The sequence below is a fragment of the Balaenoptera musculus genome, chromosome 18, assembly GCF_009873245.2.
Source record: "Balaenoptera musculus isolate JJ_BM4_2016_0621 chromosome 18, mBalMus1.pri.v3, whole genome shotgun sequence".
Taxonomy (NCBI): domain Eukaryota; kingdom Metazoa; phylum Chordata; class Mammalia; order Artiodactyla; family Balaenopteridae; genus Balaenoptera; species Balaenoptera musculus.
Window position 1 is genome coordinate 18,500,239 of NC_045802.1, and position 25,108 is coordinate 18,525,346.

At 37.9% G+C, this 25,108-nt stretch overlaps 3 protein-coding genes across 12 annotated transcripts in view; 1 reads left to right on the forward strand and 2 right to left on the reverse strand.

Moving 5' to 3' along the window:
- Window positions 1-1,640, reverse strand: part of SETDB2 (SET domain bifurcated histone lysine methyltransferase 2) — a 44,743-nt gene extending 43,103 nt beyond the window's left edge. For 3 of the 8 annotated variants that reach the window (XM_036831350.1, XM_036831356.1, XM_036831348.1), the window contains exon 1: window positions 945-1,639. The gene's annotated coding sequence lies outside the window, so the exon portion shown is untranslated. Of the gene's footprint in view, window positions 1-944 lie in introns of all 8 variants that reach the window. The other 5 variants (XM_036831353.1, XM_036831349.1, XM_036831357.1 and 2 more) reach the window with 3 other exon arrangements.
- A 36-nt stretch (window positions 1,641-1,676) lies between these two features.
- The window catches only part of CAB39L (calcium binding protein 39 like), a 95,007-nt gene continuing 71,575 nt past the window's right edge, over window positions 1,677-25,108 (forward strand). Inside the window, exons 1-3 of one of the 3 annotated variants that reach the window (XM_036831362.1) lie at window positions 1,677-1,777; window positions 14,227-14,378; window positions 15,001-15,076. The gene's annotated coding sequence lies outside the window, so the exon portion shown is untranslated. The remainder of the gene's footprint in view (window positions 1,778-14,226; window positions 14,379-15,000; window positions 15,077-25,108) is intronic. The other 2 variants (XM_036831360.1, XM_036831363.1) reach the window with 2 other exon arrangements.
- Window positions 21,383-22,373, reverse strand: LOC118884403 (protein ILRUN-like). The gene has a single exon (XM_036832050.1). The coding sequence runs from the start codon at window positions 22,238-22,240 to the stop codon at window positions 21,383-21,385; it is 858 nt and encodes a 285-aa protein (XP_036687945.1). The 5' UTR covers window positions 22,241-22,373.

Consider the following 25,108-nt stretch of genomic DNA (forward strand, 5'->3'; position numbering starts at 1 on the left):
GTTCTAATTTCATAAAAGGAGGATGTAAAAATGCACTAATTTAAAAATTAAGTATATGACTTTCAAAATGGGACTGTCCATTTTAAAGCCTTCTGGAGCATACTGCCGAACTGCCTTCCAGGAATGTTCTACCAATTTATACTTCCACCTGTAGCATATAAGCACACTCAGTAATAGCTTCGTTTTAAAGAAAGCTCTCACCAGTGTTGTTCATACCTTCTGAAAATTTAAAAGTAACTGAACTACAAAATTAAAACATGTTTACTGAAGAAAATTTGCAAAATATAGTAAAGCATAGAGAAGAAAATTTAAATCACTCATAATCTCATCATCCAGAGACAACCAGTGTTATTTGAGAGTGTAACAGGATTTTAAAATTTGCTCATATTTTTTCCCCTTCTTTTTCATTTTGGCAGAAAAATAGTCTGTTTCGCTTCAATTTATGGTTCCTTTTCGTTTTTACAAATAGGCTCTTAGGAAACTGTGACCATTTCCTCTGTTATGTTTTAATTGTGATGACAGTAATGAACATTTATTGCGTATAAACCATGTGACAGGCAGGCTTCTAAATACTTCACGTGTTCGTATTAATGTGCCTAACAATCATGTGGGATAAATTAGCATGCCCGTTATTCTCACAAGGAAGCTAAAGCTGCCACACTGTTAAGTGGCAGAGAACAACTAAGGAACCAAGCAGCCTGGTTTTTGAGCCCGTTTTTTGATTATTCCAATCTACCGCCTCATTAACACATGCAGAACTCACTGCAGGTTTCCACCTGCCGAAGAGCACAATTACATACTGTTCCTTATTTTATTTAACTACCTGTTGGGGATAATTCCTTATTGGATCGTGGTTAACGAGAGTCAGGAGCTCTTAGGATCTGACCTCAACTCCGTGATCTTGCGTAAATGATTTTACTTATTTAGGGTTTGTGTGGTCTTACCTGTGAAATGGGTCAGTGGTTAAACCATCAAATTCTGCTTCTGGATTTTGGACTGCAGTCCACTCCCCGCAGCCCCTTTTACAGCCTCAGGATCCCCAGCTGCTTAGGAATCACCTCACATGAAGATGTGCATCGGGTGACAAGAGACTGGAATGCGGGTTGAGAACTCAGTGCGCCCGCAGTCCCTTCTCCAGCCCGGGACTGCACGTGGGTGAAAGAAGGGAGGTGACAAGGGCTGGGATCCACGCGGCCGAGAGCTCCGCCGCGTTCCCGGGTGCTGGGCCGAAAGAGCCGTTGGGAGGGCCAACCACAGCCGTGCCTCGGTTACACCGGCTCGACTGCGGTTTCCACGCCGCCCGCCAGACCGGAGGGCTGCGCTCGTCCCGCTCCGTTGGCGAGGCTGGGTTCCCCCGCGGGTCGGACTCCTCTCCCACTGCACGCCACCGAGACCTCACGGCCCCAGGTGCCCTCTGGCCGGGAAGTACTTCACCATTTACTAGACCTCACCTCAGCAAAAACAGTCCCGCCTCGCTTCAGCCGGGACGGAGGACCTCTAACGTCCAGGCCTACCTAACGCGAACCCGAAATGGGAGGAGTCGGACACTGACGGTTTCCACCACTTGGCCCGGAGCCCATTGGCTGCACACCCACTGGGTCCACGCCTCAGAACTTCCGCGCGCGTACCGTCGGCAACGCGGCAGCGCCGAAGCGCGCCGTCTCCCGATTGGCTGCCAGAACTCTCGGGTTGTCTCGCGCTCTCTGGCTGGACCAATGGGGATATCCGCAGTCGAGAGGACGGCATCGCTGGAGTGGTGGCTCAGCTGTTTCCTCTGGTAGGTGGTTGGAGCCATCTTGGGTGTGTCTGGGACTGGGCTGCTTGGCGGTTGAAAGCGTACTTAGCAGCGCAAGATGTAGAGGTGTTCTGAGGGAGCAGTGGAGGAGAGGAAGGGCCTGAGGAAACAGACCTGGCGCCTTCTTACTTCCCTGAAAGGGAAAGGTTTTCCTGGTCTGAGTCTCAGCCCTGGCTAGGAAGAGCGATAAATGGTGGCGGTGATGGGGATCGCAGGCTTTGGTTGGTTTGTTATTGTCGGGGCTTGGCGAGGACTCTGATGCCTTAACAGTGATCCCTTGGGTTCCAGGGAACTATTCCAATAATCTTTGTCTCGAAAAGATTCTGACCATCAACCCTCTTTACTGACAAAGGAGGTTGGCTGATGGGCTGCCTGATTCAGAAAGGAACAAGGCTGGTAATGGAAGGGGACGGGGAGATACCTCACGACTGTCCTCAGATTCGAAAGAGACGTCTTCATTTTCTGTCGTTTGCGAGGGAGTGACTGCTAAAGTGTTTGCCCTACTCGGTAGTTAACCTCTGACTAAGGCCCTCCTTTGGTAGAAGTGAGCGTCAGGTTCTGCGTTAGGGCAATTTTATTCATTAGCGTACAGCCAGCATTCCTGCAGTGGTCTTTTTTTAAAAGCAAGAAAGTGGTTGATCTTTGCAGAAACAGTAGAAATGAAGGAAGAATTTTGTCAAATTTTGGTTTTCCTTGTTACAATCTGCTGAAGATTTAGGAATCTCCGGGTTTGCCTTGGCATCCTTGGTTGCTTCGTCATGGGTAGGGAGAGGTTTTTGTAAGAAAAAGCATCTTAACTTCTGAGCTCTTTGGGGATGGGAGGAGGGAGACAGGAATTACCTCCTTTTCCTCCTTATTATTTAAAAAAATCGAAGTAGAAAGCACGCATGGTCATTCATTTGAGGGGAAATTTTATCGGATCTGAAAACCTAGCTAAAAGGTTAATATTTTGTGATTAACTTCAGCAGTTTTGACACTCATGAGAAGAAAGCAAAGACACTTATTGCCTTGAGTTTAGTTTTCATTTATCCAAGGTTAACTGGTAACCCAACTCAAAAGTACCATGGCAGGAATACCAAAGAGAACAGCAGTAAAATAATAATTGAAAATTAATTTTCTTTTACAATTTTACTTTTTATTCATGAGTCTTAAAAACTTAAGTTGCAAGAGTTCCAGTATCAGTAATTTAGTGTTGAGTTGATGGCTAAGGTACTACGTACGTAAGAAATGTTGGTGTCTGCGGAGAGTTTTGGAACCAATCCTGGGCGGATTTCCAGGGAGGACTGTATAGGCTATCAAAGTAAAGTTGGTGGGAATTCCCTGGCGGTCCGGTGGTTAGGACTCTGTGCTTCCACTGCAGGGGGCACGGGTTCAGTCCCTGTTTGGGGAACTAAGATCCCGCAAGCTGTGCAGTGCAGCCAAAAAAATAAAAGTAAGCAATTGGTGGCTAACAAACACCGATAACACAAAGTAGCTGCTCAGTAAATGTTTGCAAAAACTTTTGGATAGCATTCACATATCATAGTTCCTGGCATATATTCAAAAGTGTAATTGTTGATTGAATACATTTAAAACATACAGTAATTGGGAGGTATGGATATATACATTTTTTTAGCCTAGCTGAAACATAATTTTTAAATCTGCTTTCTGGAAAACTTGACCTTCAATTTGTTTGAACTAAATTTATTTGTTGCTTCCACTTTATACATGTGAGTAATAATGAGGACAGGTTCATAAATCTTTTGTGAGGTCTGTTTATGAGATCCTACTATAGGGAAATTTAGACAGTGAAAATGAACCCTCAAGTAATAATGCTGTAGTTGCCATTTTTTCTTGAAAGCGTACAATCTCAGTAAATGATACCAAACTTATTAGTGCCTTCGATCTCTTCTGTTGGAGAAAATTTATTGCTTTTCTATTTTCTTTTTGTTTTGAGTTTTATTTTATTTATTTTTTTATACAGCAGGTTCTTATTAGTTATCCATTTTATACATTTAGTGTATATATGTCAATCCCAATCTATTTTCTTTTTAACACAACTTAAAGTCAAAATACTACGTTTACATTTACTATATTGCGTAAATATGTTCTGTATGTAAGTAATTTTAAAATAACAAATTAGGTAAGTGTCTTCAGATTTTTCTTTGAAGAATACAGTTCTCTAGATTTCATAATATATAATCTGAAGATCTGTAGAAATTTTTAAAAATATCACTTTTGCATGAACAATGTTAAGTGACTTTAAGTAAAAGTCATTTAACTTAGATTGATATGTTAGAGATTTTTGAAGTACCAGAAATACCTTGCTGGGCTTTGTAAATAATTTTGACCATATAAGTGTCACTTTGGGGGAACATTTTGAGATTTTCAGAAATATTTCTAAATTCCTCCTTAATTTGGTGTGTTTCACCATTATTTTTCTGGTATTCAACCAATAAGGTCCATTATGGGAATAAATTAAATGATGTGACTAAAAATAAAAAATGACTTAAAACTATATAAAGATCATCCTACTGCATAGCACAGGGAACTATAGTCAATGTCCTGAGATAAACCGTAATGGAAAAGAATATAGTAAATGTATATATGTATAACCAAATCACTTTGTGGTACAGTAGAAATTAACACATTGTAAATCAACTATACTTCATTTGTATTTTTTAAAAAGATTTATTATTTATTTATTTTATTTATTTTTGGCTGCATTGGGTCTTAGTTGCTGCACACGGAATCTTCTTTGAGGTATGCGGGATCTTTCCTTGCGGTGCACAGGCTTCTTTCTAGTTGTGGCACGCAGGCTCCAGGGCACATGGGCTCTGTAGTTTGCGGCACGTGGGCTTAGTTGCCCCACAGCCTGTGGGATCTTAGTTCCCTGACCAGGGATTGAACCTGCATCCCCTACATTGTAAGACGGATTCTTTACCACTGGACCACCAGGGAAGTCCCTATACTTCAAGTTAAAAAAAAAGAAAAACAAAACAAAAAACCTATATAAAGATCAAAATGACTACTGCAGTTTGTGGTGTTCAGCTAATCAATGAAATTGATTGGATGCCTGAATCATGAGACTGTCCATTAACTACTGAAAATGATTGTGAGGTAAACACATGGGACATTCATATTTCACTTAAAGGAGTAAATTTTAATTATTATATATTTTGTTTTTTTTAAAGGATAGGGGAACTGAAACACTAAAGTTTTGCCTTTACTGTGACTTCTCCCTTTGAAATCTCATTTGTTCCTGCTGTTTAAACCATCATTTTTGTGCAAATGAGCCCTAATTCTAAAGTCAAGTTCTGCTCTCTTAAGTACTTAACACACATTTCTCACAGCCTTTTGGACAATTAGATCTACTCAATTTATATACTACTCTTCCTCTTTCATGTTTCCTATCTTGATTAATGGGATAAGCATCTTCTGAGTGACTCAGATGTAAAACTTCAAATTCTTACTTCTCCTTTTGCCCAATTATATGATCTGTAGCTTCAGCCTCCAAAATGGCTTTCTTCATTTTCTGCTCTCACTGCCACTGCCCTAATTTAGGCCTTTCTTTTCTTTGTCTTAACAACATTTTATATGCCATTGTATTATTGACAAAGCCCATACTCCTTAACTTGAAATTTGTATTAGTTAAGATTAAGGTTTGGCTTCTGTGATGGAGCAACTGAAAAATAATTGTTGTCTAAAAAAATATTTTTTTAATAAAATAAAAAGTTTATTTCTTTCCTAGGTAAAAGTATGAGCTGACCAGGTAGCTTTGCTAGAAAAAGTCAGGGGCCCAAGCTCTTTCTAACCTGTTGCTCTGCCATCCTCATACAGCTCCATCTTGTGGACCAAGATGACTGCTTCACTTCCTGCCATTATATGCCACAGGCTTTTAACTTGAAGGCTAAAATGTATGGGAGCGGGGAGTGGGCAGAATATTTGCAAGTGGTAGTAGCAGTAGTATTTTATTTTCAACCTTGGGTTTTAGAAAGTTATTTTTAATATCTTTACAAAATTTTTTAAAGTAACAATTTCATCATTTCTGTTATGATTTCATGAACTTTTGATGATTCTGTTAGGTTCCTTCAGTTACATTTGGTAGAAGTAAGGTGGGTTGCTTGTGACCCTCAAATACTGTGCTCATGGCCTATCACTTGCAGACTTAGGGACTGGTACTTTCCTTTTCTCTGTGTGTAAAAATGATTTCCATTGTCCCAAATTACTTTCTTTTGAAAGTAATCAACGCCTAGCTCAACTTCCTCTTGAAGTATAAATAGGTTTCATTCAATCACAATCTCTTCTAATCACGCTATACTCAAATTGTGCATTTTATACAATGCTACTTGTTTCTTACAAGCTTGTGAGAAACAAAATAACTCCCTGGAAGGCAAGACTACTTCCTGAGTCTGATGAACACATGTTTGTATGTAGTTGATATTGGATAAATGTTTGTTCATTTGAAGTATATTTCATTTTTCAAATAGAATAAAGAATTGAGTGGGGAGGTCAGAGGTAGGCCTATATTGCTTTACATGTAAAGTGTGGTCTATACTTTTGGCGAGTGTATTCATTTCTTACAAATCAACATATAAAAACATCAGTACCGGGGGCTTCCCTGGTGGTGCAGTGGTTGGGAATCTGCCTGCTAATGCAGGAGACATGGGTTCGAGCCCTGCTCTGGGAGGATCCCACATGCCGCGGAGCAACTAGGCCCGTGAGCCACAACTACTGAGCCCGTGCGTCTGGAGCCTGTGCTCCACAACAGGAGAGGCTGTGATAGTGAGAGGCTCGCGCGCCGCGATGAAGAGTGGCCCCCGCTTGCCGCAACTGGAGAAAGCCCTCGCACAGAAACGAAGACCCAACACAGCCAAAAATAAATAAATAAATAAATTTTTTTAAAAAAAACCAAAAAACATCAGTATCCGACAGAAAATGAGCAAAGGACATGGACTCATGGTGACAAAAGTATAAGCACAAACGGCTTTCATGAAAAGTATTTAACTTGTAATTAAAGAAATAAATACTTAAAGCAATTTGTCGGACTGCATCAGAGACATAAATATGTATACTCTTTGACCCTTTCTAGGAAGCTTCTATGAAAATGGAGATGGAGTCAAAACTTTTTGATCACAATGTAATTTTATACTTGTGAAAAATTGGAAATAAAAATTACCCAATGGTGGAAGAATGGTTTTATAAATTACAGCACACCCATCATGATAGGCTATATTTCAACCTTTTAAAAGGATTATTTGCAAAGGGTATTTAGTGATACAGGCTATTTAATGACATAGAAAAATGATCATTATTTTCTGTTACATGAGAAAAGTATAGAATAGTAATTGAGGAAATGCAGTGAGATTCCACTATACAACCTCTTAGAATGGCAAAAAAACAAAACAAAAAGAAAAAGAAAAGAAATAACACAAGTGCTGGCAAGGATACAAAGCAACAGGACTCAAATCTTGCTGGTGGGAATGCAAATACTATAGCTATTTGGGAGACTTTGACAGTTTCTTATAAAATCCAACATACCTTTATTATATGACCTAGCAATCCCACTCCTAGGTTGAAATTTTCCAGCAAGATATGAGAGCTCCATTAGCTACTCTCTCTTGCCAGCATTTGGAATTATCAGTGTTTTTTTTTTAAATTTTAGCCATTATAATGAGATATGAAGTGACATCTTATTATGATTTTAATTTGCATTTCCCCAACAACTGCTGTATGCTTTTCTCATGAAATGAAAACCTGTAGTCTCCCCTCTGCAAGTATTTATAGCAGTTGTATTTATAATCACCAAAAACTGGAAACAACCCAGATATCTCAACTGGGGAATGGATTTTTAAAAACTGAAATATGTCCGTACAATGTGACACAGGAACGAACTTCTTAGTCTAGGATAACATATAAATATATTGGAAAAGGGACTATGAGATAATTACATACTAAGTTATCATAAGAAAAAAAACCAAATGAGCCATGGAGCATTGCATCATATAATGAAAACACACCAGAAAAAAAGTGGCCAAAGAGCAGATGAAAATGGTAATTAAATATTTCAAAATAAAGCAAAGAGAAATTAAGGGAAAGATGAAACCTTTGAAAGAACCACACAAATCAGAAATAAAAGGGGCTCAGAAATGAGGTGAATAAGCTATGTAGAAGGATGTGAAATGAGAGCTGGCAGAACTCCAGAAAGAATTAGAAAAAAGGATATTTTTAATGATGATTAAATTAGAAAGAAAACAAGAGTGAATATACATCATAGAAAGCACAATAAGAGAAATAAAGAGTAGATAGGAGAAAATTGAAGAAAATCAAACAGATGAAGCTTTTTGAAAAGGGGCCAAAAGAAAGTGACAAGACAGGGACTTCCCTGATGGTCCAGTGGTTAAGACTCCACACTCCCAATGCAGAGGGCCTGGGTTCGATCTCTGGTCAGGGAGCTAGATCTTGCATGCCTCAACTAAAGATCCCGCATGGCACAACAAAGATCCCATGAAGATCCCATGTGCTGTGACTAAGAGCTGGCGCAGCCAAATAAATATTTTTTTTAAAGAAAAGAAAGTGACAAGACAGACAAAGAGAGCAAAAATAAGTGTATTAGGAGTGTATTTGGTTTTGTTAAACCAAAGCGCAGAGGTGACGGTTATGTAACATTAACAAGTATATTGTGAATATACTTAATGCCACTGGATTGTATACTTAAAAATGTTTAAAATGGTACATTTTATGTTGTTTGTTTTGTTGTTTATTGTTGTTGTTTACGTTGTTTATTTTACCATGATAAAAGGAATTGTAAACCAACGCAGTGGAACAGAACAACTATTAGAACTATAATTCAGGAAAACTTTAAAGAAAGTTTAAATCTATATACGTTGAAAGGCACACTGTGAATCTGGGGAATTCAACCCAGAACAGTCAGTTAACACAGAAGTATTCTTGTAGAATTGTTGGATTTTAAAAATAAAGAAAAAAAATTCTGCACCCATGGAAAAAAGACCAAGTAAACCTGGAAAGAAAATTAGACTGGATTAGATTTTTTTAATATATAAATTTATTTATTTTTATTTATTTATTATTTTTGGCTGTGTTGGATCTTCGTTGCTGCGTGTGGGCTTTCTCTAGTTGCAGTGAGCGGGGGCTACTCTTCGTTGCGGTGCGCGGGCTTCTCATTGTGGTGGCTTCTCTTGTTGCCGGCTCTAGGCGCGCAGGCTTCAGTAGTTGTGGCTCACGGGCTTAGTTGCTCTGCGGCATTTGGGATCTTCCCGGACCAGGGCTCGAACCTGTGTCCCCTGCATTGGCAGGCAGATTCTTAACCACTGTGCCACCAGGGAAGCCCTGGATTAGATTTTTTTAGCAGCAACATTTCATGCCAGATAATAACAAAGCAACATTTTTTAAATATTCAAGGAAATAAATACTCCATATCTGACCAAACTATAGTTCAAGAATTCAGGCCATTAACAAGCATATATGAACATGAAACAACTCAAAGAATAATGTTCCTATAAATCTTTCTTGAAGAATATACTAGAGAACAAATTTCAGGCAACCAGGAAATGACTGGAGAATCTTTGACATGAGGTCAGGTTGTAAGCACTGAGTATATCTTGTGTAGCACTAAGATTGTAAGATAGGAATAATTGTGGTAGAATGGTATGTAAATGTTGTATAATCTGATGATGTAGAAATAACATAGCCCACAGAAAAAGGGAGGGGGGAAGGGGAGTGTAAGTGAAAAGTAGAATAAAGTGGTTGTTTGCCTCATAGGAATTAGCTGTAAGGAAAAGGATAGCACTTGAAGCTGACTGATGGACATAAACATACTATAAATAAGTATGTATACTTAGATGTGTAAGATAAAACGCTAATAAAAGTAATACCAGTGATCAAAACTAGATGGTGGGGGAGAAGAGGAAGTTACTAATTTTGTTACTGCTAATCGCAGGGAACTAACAGTATCTTAAAAAGAGGGGAGGGGAATGAAGAGTATTGTATAAAGATATTACTATAGAGTTAACCCCAATAACAAAAACGTTCCTAAATACTAAAGAAATACCTACCCTAAAAAGAGCAAAGAGAACTATGTAATGATATGCACACATTTTCTATATGTATTTTATTTCTATATGTATTTATTTTCTATATGTACTTATCTGTACACACACACACAAAATGAATAGAACATGAATCATTATCACAACACTAAATATATCAGGTGTATTAATAAATGTATATGGGATCAACTTAATGATCGCTGTATGCAAAAGATACAGTTGTAAAAAGTATGAATAATAAAAGGAGTTCATAAGTAATGAAGAATAATTTTAAAATAACAACAATAGAGGGAAGGGTGAAAACATATCAGGAAATGCAAATTTTTTAAAAAGCAAGGTTCATCATCTTGGTATCAGACAAGCAGAGTTTAGTTCAAAAAGCATTAAGATGAAGGATATTATAAAATATCCCTTATGAAGCTAACGGTTATATTTACAATGAAGATTTTTAAAAATATCTATTTACCAAATGACACATCAATAGTTTTCATAAAGTAAAAACTACTAGATGTGAAAAGGAATAGAAACCTGCTAATAATAGAAGACTTTAACACACCTCTCTCAAAATGTCAGGTTAAGTGGACCAAGAAAATTAGTCATTATTATACATAATCAGTAAGGTAGATCTTACAGATTTGTATCAAAGTCTGAATCCATTAATAGAGAATATGTCTTCTCAAATGCACATAGGACAGTTATAAAAATCTATTATGTATTAGACCACAAAGAATATATCAGTTCCAAAATATAAAAAGTCAAAATTTTGACCACATGTAATAAGACTAGAAAATAATTTAAAAATTAAAAAATTAAACCTGGGTCAAGGTTTCTGTAGGATGGTGGCAACTGTCTAAATCCAAATCTCTCCATACATCCTTTTAAAAAACAATACAGGGCTTCCCCGGTGGCGCAGTGGTTAAGAATCCACCTGCCAATGCAGGGGACACGGGTTCGAGCCCTGGTCCAGAAAGATTCCACATGCCGAGGAGCAACTAAGCCAATGTGCCACAACTACTGAGCCTGCGCTCTGGAGCCCGTGAGCCACAACTACTGAAGCCCACACGCCTAGAGCCCATGCTCCACAACAAGAGAAGCCACCACAGTGAGAAGCCCGCGCACCGCAACGAAGAGTAGACCCCACTTGCTGCAACTAGAGAAAGCCCACGCAGCAACGAAGACCCAATGCAGCCAAAAATAAATAAATAAATAAATTTATTTAAAAAAAAAAAACCATACAGATCTGTAAGGAGAGCAAAGTAAATCACCACCACCCTTGCCTATCTAATGTAATTTCAAATTATGATTATGTAGGCAGATAAACTGAAATGCAGCAGACTCAGCTCTGGACCCCATGCTGAGGTGACAAGTGAGGTTGAGACTTCAGAACAGAGAAAAAGGAAGCAGGAACTGGCGTCAGTAGAATGCAAGTAAAATAACTCCAAAAAGAGAAAACCCCACCCTAAGGAGGGAAATACTAAGGTTTGAGACTCCTTAGACAAAAGGGACTTGAAAGTATGGGATCAAAGAGGCCATCTCAGAAAGATATTGCTTCTGGGAACAGAATGACTTGGAAGGGTCACCATTTACCTGGAGGCTTGGTGGTAAAGAGAACGAAGAGGTAGTAGAAATTAAGGATCTTGGTGAAACAGAGTAGAAGATAGATGAACCCTTTTTCACCCAAAAAGGAGTCACTGGTTTTTAAAAGTCTGTACTTTATTAAACCAACAGAAGGTGCTATTGAACTAAAAAAATCCAGTATTTCTTCCAAATCCCTCACTCCTGTCTATGTACCGTTGTTAATTAGTTTAGGAAAATTGAAACCCTTCAAAATGAACAGAAAATGGCAGGCAACACCCATATAAGGTTACTATAAGTAGAAAAATAAAATGAGAATCAAAATATTTCAGCTGATGAAAAGTCTCCCCCAAAGCTTACTCAACTAAAGAGCTAAAGAAAACTACCTGAATTAAATACTCCTACCTGAATGAAATACCCTTAAACGAGCATTTGCAGAGATAAAGTCTCAAATTCAGAACCCCAAGACAAAAAAAGAAGGGACGAAATGGAAGGTGAATTTACTGAACTCAGGAAACGAAATGAAGACAAAAAATAATCATCTTTTAAAATGAAGCTAAAGTCCAAGATACCTAACGGAAACAATATAAGGGGCATTGAGAAAAAATATGAAGACAGCCAAAAGAATGAAAATTAAATGAAGAAAGGTAAAAAGTCAGAGAGAAAATGATTTATATAGATGATATGTAAAATTAGAGTTCCTAAGAAGAAAAAAACAGTAGCTGAGGTAATATTTAAACTTAAATCCACAAAAACATTCTGGAAGTAACAGAAGATTTAAATCTACGTATTGAAAATGCTCCTTGTGTACTGGGAAAATTGATCCCAAGTAGTCAACACTAAGTCATGTCCTAATAAAACTATTGGACTTTGAAGATAATGAAAAGTACCTCTGGGCTTCCAGGCGGAAAGAAGAGGTTAGCAACAAACTTCTCAATGGCAACATACAAAGCAAAATAGGCATGGAACAAATTTAAAGTCTATGAAATTGTAAGCCAAGGATTTTATAACTATGACTCAATCTCAGAAGAAAATTAAAACTATGATAAATTCCACTATATTAAAAAAATATTTACATGGTGAAAAATGCCATGAACAAAGTCAAACGACAAGTGACAAACTGGGAAGAAATATTTGAATTTACAGCACAAAGAGCTCATTTCTTTAATGAAAATAACCTCCAAAAATCAAGGCAAATTACCATCAACCTGGTAGAAAAACAGGCCAAAGATATGAAAATAGATTTCATGGAAAAAAATGCAGATGACAAAACATATAAAAGATGTTCAACTTCAGTCATACAAAGAGAAATACAAATGAAAGCTATTCTAAAAACCACAACTACACTAAAGCCTTTCTCACCAAAATCTGTAGTTATATAAAATGTTCTATGGACTGTGGGGAAACAGGCACTTTGATGCATTTCTGGTGGGGATACAAAAGCACAAAGCCCAGGAGGGAATTTAGTAGTATCTGGCAGAATCACATATGCGTGTGTCTTTTGACCCAGACATCTAACTTAGGAATCTGTTCTAAGGACACACTGGCATAAAATATAAACTGGCATTTGTATCAATTTAGTCACAACAGAATTACTTGTATTAGTGAAAGATTGGAAATAACCAAAATGCCCATTAATAGGGAACTGATTAAAGTACATGCAGCAATGGAATAATCTCCAGGTTGATGGTGTCCCTTCCAAGTCACCCTTTTCACCAGAAGGCATAAAGAGAATGTAGAAAGTCTCCATGTACCAATATCAGGTGATCTGCAGAATATATTACAAAGTGGAAAAAACAATGGCAGAGAAGAGTATATAGAGTAATCTATTAAATATGTAGAAGGAAGGAATGGGAAAGGTGCCAATGATAGAGAGATTTCTCTAATTATAACTTGTTTACATGGTTTCAATCTTAGAATCATGTATGTTTACATATTCAAAAATTAAATTAAGTAGAAAGGTAGAAAGAGAAGAAAAATCTACAAAGGAAATAAATTTACATAACTGTATAGAAGTTTGGTGACATAGCCACACAAGAAAAGGAACAATTTTAGTGACTTTAGAATATAGATTTTGGACTGTACATTGGCCCTCTGTATCTTCAGATTCTCCATCTGCAGAGTCAACCAACCGCGGATCGAGAATATTCAGGGAAAAAAATTCCAGAAAGTTCCAAAAAGCAGAACTTGAATTTACCCCATACTGGCAACTATTTACATATCATGTACATTGTATTAGGTATTATAAGTAATCTAGAAATGATTTAAAGTATATGTGCAATGTGCATAGGATATATGCAAACCCTATGCCATATTATATAAGGAACTTAAGCATCCGTGGATTTTGGTATCCATGGGGGGATGGAGCTGGAACCAATCCCCCATGGATACCAAGGGATAACTGTACCTTCTTAGCGGGGTATATTCAGTAGTATAATTGTTGTATTGCTATTTTTAAAGTATTTTATGTCTATTGTTGGGTAAAATAAGTGTTGCAAAATGTTAATTGTTGAACAAAACCACAGTAGTTTATCAGGGCTATGACTTAGAAAATTTATTCTGGAAAGTCCTTTGATAGATTGAGCGAAGTGGAAATGAAGTACAAAATTACACAGAAGGACAGCTAACATAACAGAGTACAGGTTACGTAGCAGGCTTTGTGCTGGGCACTATATATATGCTATATAATTTGGCTCTTGCAGCTACCCGTTGAGACTTGTGATATTATTTTCCTAAGAGGGATGTTGAGATTTAAACCCAGATCTATGTGATTCCAAAGCCTGTGTTTTTTCTACTACATTATTGCAGGATATACATCAAATATTGAGAAGAAAGAACATCCAGAGCTAAATGTTCTGTTTAAACCAGTAGTTGCTGCTCAGAAAATAAATAAAGATGCAGACCCAAAGTCAGTGGTTTATACGTTCTTCATGCAAGAGCATTGTATTAAAGGAGAGAGTGTAAGTTTTCTCTTATTTCTAATGGGAAAATGCAAGCATACACACATGCACACATAAACGCCCTCATACTGATGTTGGAGATAAAAATTTTATAAAAGTTGCCATTGATGACTGAAATTAGTGACAGATGTGAACTAAAACTATGGCAAAGCAGAAAAGAAAAAAATCTAGCAGGCATGGGTTTTCATGATGCTGTTAAAAGCAAAAAACCTTTCAAAGCTTCCCTTTGTGACACTTCAAAGCTCTTCTAAGCTTTGCACAACCTTTTTGTATTGGCCTTTAAGATACTAGTTTAGTTTAGATAAGGTGGTTTCCTCCTGTGGAAGGTTAGGGCTGATAGAGATTTCAGTGGTGCTAGAGTTCCCCTCATCAAAGCCACCCCTTCACATTTCTCCTGGTTTTCCCTAATGATGAAATATTTTTATTTGGTTCAGTACTACTTTTTAAAAAGTCTACCACTTGAAGTAATTGGGGTAGGGAGATATTCCTATTTTAATTTGATTCATTTTTATATGATTATGATGGAAATTCAATTTATAATTCTATGTACATGATAATAAGAAAAACGTTGAAATTTCTATAAAGATTTTTTAAATTAATTTTATGCTTTTCTTTTTGTCAGAAGCTGTGTTGATCAGTGACTTTGGTGAAGGCTGAGAAAGTTGAAGAAAATTTGCAGATGATACACAACTTCTAAGGTAAGCTAATATAATAACGCAGGCAAAATTTTAAGTACCCTTGACAAACTTATAGACTACAGTTAACACACTAAAATAAAATTTACAGGAGTAATTATAATATCCTGATTTAAATTTTACGAAGCAATCGTAGAAGTATTAAATAGACTTCCATTTCTGGCAGTATGATAGACAAGACATCCACCAAATATGTAAAATACTAGATTCAGTATTTTAAAAATCCTTTAAAATGAATGGATGAACCTATAAGAAAATAAGGGAAACTTTCTGGGGCTAGAAACCAAGCAAGTATATTCTGTGAGGTAAACGAGTGCTGAAATCACTGAATACTTTGGGGGCATCCATCACTTTCTGTTGGCATAGAAACTTGTGCATGGAGAAGAATGGAGACTGAGGAAAATTCCCTGCGTTCTGCAAAATGAAGGGGGCCTATCAGAGACCATCCTGGAGAGGCATACAGCTCTGGGTGGAGTTAAAATCCCCCTGAATAATTCCTGGTTACCTGCTTACATTCACTTGGATTTGAGGCCTTATTTTACACTATTTTCATGGTCCTTAAACTCTACAAATGGAGAGTTTTAATTTAAAATAGACTTGGGTCCAAAAGAAAATAGACTTGGGTCTGTAACACTCTTCAGTACCTGCCAGAAACAATCACAAATCCTCCATGGAAGGAATTATCAACCTAGTTATCAAATAATCATAGTTAAAATTCTAACAAATAAACTCATTTTTTAAAAAAAAATCACAAAACATAACAAGGGGAAAAAATCAAAACACTATGAGCAAGAGTCAGCAGAAATCACAACTGAAACAGATCTACAGATATTTCAGCTATTAGAAATATCCAATACATAAGATAAATATATTTAATAAATAAAAGAGGGATTCTAACCAAATGTAAAGTAGATAGCTAGTGGGAAGCAGCCACATAGCACAGGGAGATCAGCTCGGTGCTTTGTGACCACCTAGAGGGGTGGGATAGGGAGGGTGGGAGGGAGACGCAAGAGGGAGGGGATATGGGGATATATGTGTATGTATAGCTGATTCACTTTGTTATACAGCCGAAACTAACACACCATTGTAAGCAATTATACTCCAATAAAGATGTTTAAAAAAAGAGGGATTCTAAAACATAAATAAAGAGTAATAGACTATAAAAATGACAAGGCACATTAAAATAAGAATGAATTAGAATATCAGAAATGAAAAATCTCATAATAGAACTTAAAAATTTAATAATATGTTAAACCAGCATATAAGGCACAGTTAAAAAGAGTAAGAAACTATAGTTGATCCTTGAACAACACAGTTTTGAACTGCATGGGTCCACTTATGTGTGAATTTTTTTCAGTAAATACGTACTTCAGTACTACATGATCTGCAATTGGTTGAATCCACAGATGTGGTTACCGCAGTTATGGAAAGCTGATTGTAAAGTTAAACATAGATTTTTGACTGTTGGTGGTTGGTACCCCTAAACCTCAAGTTGTTCAAGGGTCAACTGTGCATGGAAGGCCATACATAGAGAAAAAAGATATAGGAAAAATAAAAGAGATGGCGAGATGATTTAATCAGAGTAGCAGGATACAATTTATGAAGAAAGTTAGTACTAAAGTAGAACACTTCAGAGTAAGCCTAAGATGAGCTTCTCTAGAGAGAAAGCATCATCCCCTTTGTAGGGACAGGAAAAAAAAAACAAAACCAGAACTAATTTGTTTTTAATGGGTTCCCCAACTCATCACTTAAAAGTCAGCACTTCCTCTTTGTCTTACTTTTTTATTCAAGACAAAGAATATAGTAGAACAGTAATGTGATTCATAATTTGAAAAAATCAATTGGAGATTTATTCACAAATATTTGCTGAGGATAAAGCAGTGAACAAAACACAGAAGTTCCCTTCCTTCACATTAGCTTATGTTCTAGTGTCATTAAAGTTGTCAGTTAGGAAGTAAAAATCAGGACAACAGCAAACTTATTCCTTTCCTTTTCACTCATAACTTTCCTCAACATGGGGTTATAATGGAAACTCAGGAGTATGCAGAGTTCACCATAGTCATAGAATACAACAGTGTAGAGTGTATACATTATATATATCAGAGCCTACATTTTAAAAAATGCCTATTTCTTGTGTCAAAAAAATAAAAAATGCCGTTTATAGAGAAATGTAGCTGCTGCTTTAAAAAAAAGAAACATTTTTTTCCACTTACGAATGCTATGGTTGAAAACTTGATTTTTTTCTTAACATTTGTTGAGTGACTAATTATTGAAACCCTTAAGCATGAACTGGATGCTACAACAGCTGCTCTTTTGGGATTAGGTGATGTTCTTCAGGGAATTCATGCCTGAATCTACTGTATACAATTTTTAGGTGCTTTATTCAACCAGTGCCAGTGGCATTTCCTCTTTTAACCTTGGCACTCCAGTTATACTTTCTCTTGCACTTGGGAGGGTAGCCACATTTGCCACAGATGGACTTATGTCGATGGTAGGACTTAGAGCCACAACAACAGCACAGCATGTGTCTTATTGCTATGCTTTGCAAGTGATGACATTCCCTTCCTCATCTCGCTTCTGATCATTACAGAAAAGAATAAAAGAAGAAAAAGTAATCAATCCTAACACCCAAAGAAAATTACTTCTAAAATTTCATTGTACTTCCTTCTAATTTTATCTATGTAAAATTATATGTGTGTATGGACACACAAATGGTTGTGTGTATATATATATATAATTTAAAAGTGAATTTGAGGGACTTCCCTGGTGGTCCAGTGGGTAGGACTCCACCCTCCCAATGCAGGGGACACGGGTTCGAGCCCTGGTCCAGGAAGATCCCACATGCCATGGAGCAACTAAGCCCGTGTGCCACAACTACTGAGGCTGCTCTCTAGAGCCCATGTGCCATAACTACTGAACCCACGTGCCACAGCTACTGAAGCCCGCACGCCTAAAGCCCGTGCTCTGCAACAAGAGAAGCCACCGCAATGAGAAGCCTGCACACCGCCAGAAGAGTAGCCCCCATTCGCCACAACTAGAGAAAGCCCGTGTGCAGCAACGAAGACCCAATGCAGCCAAAAAAATAAATTAATTAAAAAAAAAAGAACCGGCACAGCCAAAATAAATTAAAAAAACAAAAAACAAAAAAAACTGAGGGGCTAATCAGCTGTGTCAAATGAGTGAGTCAAAGGGATGGATAGTGTTTCAAAGAAACACTAATAAACTGCTCACATTTAAAAAAATAAATAAAATAAAAGTGAATTTGAAATATTCATATTTATTCTATTTTTTGATTTTTATTTAACATATTATTTTTCTTATATGAATATATGACACTTTAAAATATTATTTTGACACCTCTATTAAATTCTATTATAAGATGATAGCATAGCATAATTTATTCAGCCTTTTCTTTTTGTAAACATTCCAGGCTTTCCTATTATAAATAACATTACGATAACATCGTTGACTATCTGGCCATATCTCTGATTATTTTCTCAGGATAGCTTTCTGTTAGTAGAAATAGTATGTTAAAGAGCATGAATATTTTGATAAATTGTTTTCTAGATATATTCTTAGTGATTTTATTCTACACAGCAGCATATGAGATTTTGTCTCACCACATTCTTGCCAATGGTAGTTTATGTTTTAAAAAATCTTTCTTCTATTTCTTAGGAAGATTGGTTCTGCTTCTTATAACAGTTATGCTTTTTTTACTAAGGTGAAAACTTTTCATCTGTATTTTTGATTTTGTATTGAGATGGAGAAATCGTTGGTCTTTTAGTAGTTGGCACGAGAATTTTTGTTTTTGCAGAAAATGCTGGATTTGTTTGGAAGAAATGCCTTGATAATTCATTTGTGATGAATGTTGAGTCTACAAGGGGCTTGTTCAAGTATGAGAAGATGATTGTTAAATTGCCTTTTAATGAGGTGTGTTGTGTCCATTGGAAGGGCCTGTTTTGTTAAGGTTCAGGATGAATTACATACACAGATTTGGAAGTAGAAGCTGGGACAGAAATAATGGGAAGAAAAAAGTGAAAGGTACAGGGAAAATCTGGCAGGAGGGGAATGGGAACCCTCGAGAGATGTTAGATGAGACTTTCCAAGTGAAATGCTGTATATTGTGTAATGTGACTCTCACTGTGACCCCACAAATAAAAACGTATGGAAATTAGGAAATCCTTGGTGTACCTGGATTTCTTGCAGAAGCCAGTGAAGGGGCTGAATGCTAATGTTGGTTGATATGGGACTAAAGCATTTGGCCAAGTGTTTAGGGAGCAGCTACCCTTTGGGTTACTTCTTCCCTCTAGGGGATATCTCTGTGTCTCACTGTTCTCTTCACTCTTTCCTTTACCACTGACTTCTTTTCCCACTAGGATCTTTTAGTTTTACCTCTCCCCAGGCTTCTTCCTCTGACAGTAAATATATGTGCCTAAGCAACAAACAACCCTCCCTGCCCGCCACTCCATCTCAGAAACTTTTTCCTGTATGCTTCTGTCTTAACCATGATTTTCTTTTCTCCCTTTTTCCTAGTTCTCTTTCTTTCCCCTCTCCTACTGTTTCCCCTTTCTTTTTTCATGCCAGTCTTCAAGATTTTTCTAAAACATTTTCCCTTGCCGGGAGTATCTTCCCCCCTTTTCTTTCTCACTATCCAGATCCTAGTACTTTTCCAAAGTGCATCTAAATTCCCATTTCTTCCATTAGTTCTTTACCTTTTCTCTCCTCACTAGGTAATCTCTATATTGTACCTTATAATACTTGGTCCCTTGATTATTTTTTCTTCCCTTTACATTTTCTCCAGTCTTTGTATTCTGCTGTAATTGTTTCATATATGTAACTAAGTTTTTTTCCCCAAAAGGTGTAAGCTCCCTGAAGGCAAGTCCTTTGTGAAAGACTTATTTTTAATTCCTTAGACAACGCCGTACTACAGTAGGCTTGTAGAAACACCAATAAAGAGTTGTTACATGTAATTGAGTGATAGTGGAGAATTAGGCTATAATGTGTAGTTAATTTGAAAATCATTTATATGTGAAAATCTTCAGAATTATTGATAACACTGCATGGAAAACAATGACAACTTTTGCATATGATTACCAGTGATGAAAGGCCAAAATCTTTATTTAAAGTAAAAAAAAGTTTATTACTATTAGATGACCACATTACAGCTTCTTTCAAAGGGGAACTGGCATCATAATTTTTAATCCTAATTTATACTTGTATTATCAGTGAATAAGTTAAAAATAGATTATAAGATAGAAGGGGCAGGGGAGCAGCAGCTACTGTAATATCTACATGTAGAGAAGTGGTTAACAAAATTGGTACATCAATATTAAGGAACACTGTGCAGCTCTTTAAAAAGAATGAAGTTGATCTATCAAATCTGGCATGTAAAGAAATCCAGGATCTACTATTAAGAAACACAAATAACTTACAAAACAGTATGTGTGGTATGATCCCATGTTTTAAAAGTTGTGTGTGTACTCGAACAACACGTATGTCTGTCTGTGTTTGCCTGGAAACAAATGTCAGGAAGAATAAAACTAAACTATTATTAGTAGTTAACCTTGGGGAGTGTAATTAGAGAAGAGGAAGGGAGGGGATTTTCAAACAATAGAGAAGCATATAAAATAAAAAGTTAGTTTTTTTTTTACAGTGAGCATTTATTTTGAAATCAAAAGGCTAGAAGATATATTTTTAAAGAATTAATATAGCAAGAAAAGTACACTAGTTCATATTTTATTTGTAAAACGAGATACCATTCTGTGTTTGCATTTATTAAAGGTATTTTTCTGTGGTCAGTAGTTATTAATAGATTATAATCATTTCTCCTATTCTAGATCATGTTTTATAAGTCTTCAGAGTTATGGTAAAATGTGTTTTATAAAGACAATGAAATCCAACTATAGTTACGGAACTAATTCCATAAAGATTTTTCCATTCAGTGAATATATTTTATTATAATTCTATGTGTTGTTTGCTATCAATGTCTTTGTTTGAATCTGAAAATTAAATATCTTGTCAAAAAGTACTTTCCATTATCAACAATCTTCAAAATGTAGAAAGAGATACTTTGAGACTAGTTTCCCATGACATTTTATTTTATTATTATTTTTTTGTGAATGAAAACATATTATTTAAAGTCCTACAAGGAGATGAAGGATGTTGGTTGAGTTTGACTTCCCTTTCATTAAAGACTTCAGAAAAGGCTATTCGCTATTTGAAATTCTAGCCCCCAAGATCTCATGTAATAGCAAGTGTGCTAGAATCCAGGTGAGATGCTGGCAGACAGAGCTCTCTCATGGCCATCTCCTAGGGTAGAGGAGATTCCTTACTGTAAGTCACTACTGATAAGTTGTTTGAGTGACTGCTGGGGGACAGATTTACAGAGTTCTGTGAGAGTCTATTCTCATCTTGCTCGGTTTGGTTAGGAGCGGAAGACCATGTGTTTTTGCTGATCAAGTCGAACCTGGAACCCCCAGGGTCTTTTAAGTTGTTTTCATCTGATTGTTGGTTCTTTTGGGGAGAGGCAAATGGGTTGAAGTTTCCTTCTACCTTGCGATGTGGCTGTGTGTTGAACTCCGTTTCAAAAGATGACAGCTGCTGCGTTACTCCTAAAAGTCCACCCACCTCCACACTGAGAATGACCCAGATGACATCTCCATAGTAGAGTCCTGTAGCAGTGCACATCTGCCACTGTCCCTGATACATTCCGGCTCTGCTGGGGCTGCACATCTGGACACTGACATCTGCAATCTCTTGGGGCTCTAGCGATCTCACCATTACCATGTTCACATGTCCAAATTGGTCTCCCGTGACATATTTAAGACAAACCCCTGGAGGCCAGGCGTCTGCCCCAGAATTTTGGATCCGCCATGTTTTTATAAATTGAGTATCAGGAGGTATCGACTCCCCTTCTCCTATGGTGACATCTTCAACAAAGGACATAGAGGGCACACTGATGTTTGGGCTCTCAAAGTCATAATAGGCGCCAATTGCTGCTTGTAGGTTCCAGTTGGTCATGTCCAGGAAGAGTGCGCAGACGGCCGGGTTGAGCTGGAAGCCGAGCAACCGCTGGAACTCGGAGATGAGCACGTCCTTGTCGGTGGTGCCCAGGCAGCTGAACTTCTGCATCAGCTCGGGGTCCAGGTTCACGTCCATGCCCTCCATGGCTGGGGCCGGACACTCGCTTCCCTGCCTCCTTGCAACTGAGCCGCCGCCGGGCCCAGGGACCGGGAGGGGGCCCGCTGCTAGCTGGCGCCGCGACCCCGCTCCTCGGAGGTAGGCCCCGGGCCTCTCACCGCCTCATAGGGGTACTCACTCAGCCGCTCACTCAGTCTCGCGCCCCACCCCGCGCCCCCCCAGTGCCGCCGCCAACGCCTCCTCTCGCTTCTCCCTCCCAGAACATTTTAAACTGAATAATTTGTAACTCAAGGTCTTCTGTCCCTTTATTCAGCCTAATTCTCTCTTTGTCCTTTCTGTGTTCTTTTTAGATCCTGTTTTCCTTCTTGGTTCTAGAGCACCAGCTTACAAATTGTACTTTTAAAGAGTTATAACAGAAGTAATATGATTTTCCAACATAAAATTTTTTGTATAGCTCTGATTTCAGTAATTTGTAGCAAAGTGAAAGTTTGTAAAAACTCAGAAAATTGGAAGATGACGTACTTTATAAAAAGAGAGCGAACATGTGTCAGTTCTTGATAGGATGAGAGTTGTTCTTTCATTAAAAGCTATGTTGTGTTCTTCACTGGTTCAAGGAAGAACTTTTCATGCAAGTATCAACTGTGGGAAAAAACGGAAAATAGATCCAGCAAAGAAGGGCAGGGAAATAAGAGAGTCATTACCATCTGACTATGGTTATAGCACTAAGCCCATTTTTGTTGGTTATAATGCTATTGTATTGATATATTGTATCTGAGGATTCCATGACTTCTTTCTTACCTCATTGTTTGTTATTCCTTGAATTGGGAAGCTGGAGGAATACCATAGCATGTATTTCACCTGGTTATTTATTTATTTTTTTTTTCACCTGGTTATTTTTTGTGGTGCAATTGTAAGTGGAATTGTAACTATCAAGCTTAGAATTTGATGTATGCAAGTTATAGCCTTTAGCTTTTCTTCTTACTACATTTATATGATATTTTAAAATTATTATTTATTTATTTATTTTGGCACCCCTTCATTTCTTTTTTTTTAAATTAACTTATTATTTATTTATTTATTATTGTCTGTGTTGGGTCTTCATTGCTGTGCGGGCTTTCTCTAGTTGCAGCAAGCGGGGGCTACTCTTCGTTGTGGTGCCCGGGCTTCTCATTGTGGTGGCTTCTCTTGTTGTGGTTGCGGAGCACAGGCTCTAGGTGCTCAGGCTTCAGTAATTGTGGCTTACAGGCTCTAGAGCGCAGGCTCAGTAGTTGTGGTGCACGGGCTTAGTTGCTCAGCAGCATGTGGGATCTTCCCGAACAGGGATTGAACCCATGTCCCCTGCACTGGCAGGCGGATTCTTTTTTTTTCCTTTTCATTTATTTTGTTTTTGGCTGTGTTGAGTCTTCGTTGCTGCGCTCAGGCTTTCTCTAGTTGCGGCAAGTAGGGGCTACTCTTCATTGTGGTGTGCAGGCTTCTCACTGCAGTGGCTTCTCTTGTTGCAGAACACGGGCTCTAGGTGCGCGGGCTTCAGTAGTTGTGGCTCTTGGGCTCTAGAGCGCAGGCTCAGTAGCTGTGGCACACGGGCTTAGTTGTTCCGCGACATGTGGGATCTTCCCAACCAGGGATTGAACCTGTGTCCCCTGCATTGGCAGGCAGATTCTTAACCACTGCGCCACTAGGGAAGTCCCGACAGGCAGATTCTTAACCGCTGTGCCACCAGGGAAGTCCCTATATGATTTTTGATAACATCAATTTTCACTCTGCTCAAATGCACATTCTATTACTCCACTCTCATTCTCTTCAGATGATCTTGAGTCCTTCTTTTCTGAGAAAATGGAAGCAATCATGTGCTTTCTAACTTCATTTCTCTTTACCTGGACAGTTTTTTTTACTCACACTTTCTCTTCCTTTTTCATTTTAGAAAGATATCTATCATTCTTCTTGGGGGTTAAACTTTCCACTTATGTTCTTGATCCCATCTTCCGTTGTGGGCTTAAGACTCTTGCCTCACTAATTATCCTCTTGCATCTTTCTGATATCTGTTCCACCCAATCTACTGAGAGTTCAAAGTTAAAAAAAAAAAAAGCAAGCAAGCAACAAAAATCCCTTTCATTAGTCCTTCAGGCTCTCCTTCTGTTCCTTATCAAACACTTGGAAACAGTAATATATGCTCATGCCTCCATTACCTCATCCCTAACCTCTTACAATCCTAATTTTGCCCCGGACTATTTGTTGTGTGTCAGGTACTACTAAGACTCCAACCTCTCATCCAGTGTTCAAGGCAAGTCAGTTGAGCCATGCTACCTGGATCAGAACGAATATTATCAATTTCCCAGAAGGACTGGCTTGGAGTCCTCTGCCTGCTTTATGCTTTGCTGTAGTACGGTATGCTCTGGTGATCCCAGCCTGGGTTTGGCCTCTCTATCAGCCTATGTCTTTAGGATTTTAGGGGAATATGAATTCTTAAAGGTCCCTTTCCTTGTCCTAAGTGGTTCTCTGAATATCCCTATTTCCCCTGATACCTTTGGTTTGTAAGAATTGAAAGAGGGCCTTAGAAATTAGATTACAGGTTTAGGCAGGATGCTCATCACCGCTCTACAGTATTCCGTATTGTTGCACACTTCATATTCTTGATGCTCTCTCTTTTGTTCATAGTGATAGTATACTTTTCTGGTTCTCCTGTCCTTCTCTAACTACTGTTTCTTTAGTCAGTTTTTTCTATCACAATTTATAGACGTTCCTTAAAGGTTTGTCCTTGGCTTTCTTTTTGGTCTCTCATATTGCACTGGCAGAATGAGTGACCCCCAATATATTTCTGGCTCTGTTTTCTCTCCAAGTTCTATTCTGTGTGTTCAACTGCCTTTGTAGGCATCTATATCCAGAAGTCTTGCTGGC

Excerpts from the sequence above, each read along its gene's own strand:
- LOC118884403 (XM_036832050.1), bottom strand. The coding sequence starts at position 22,240 with ATGGAGGGCATGGACGTGAACCTGGACCCCGAGCTGATGCAGAAGTTC.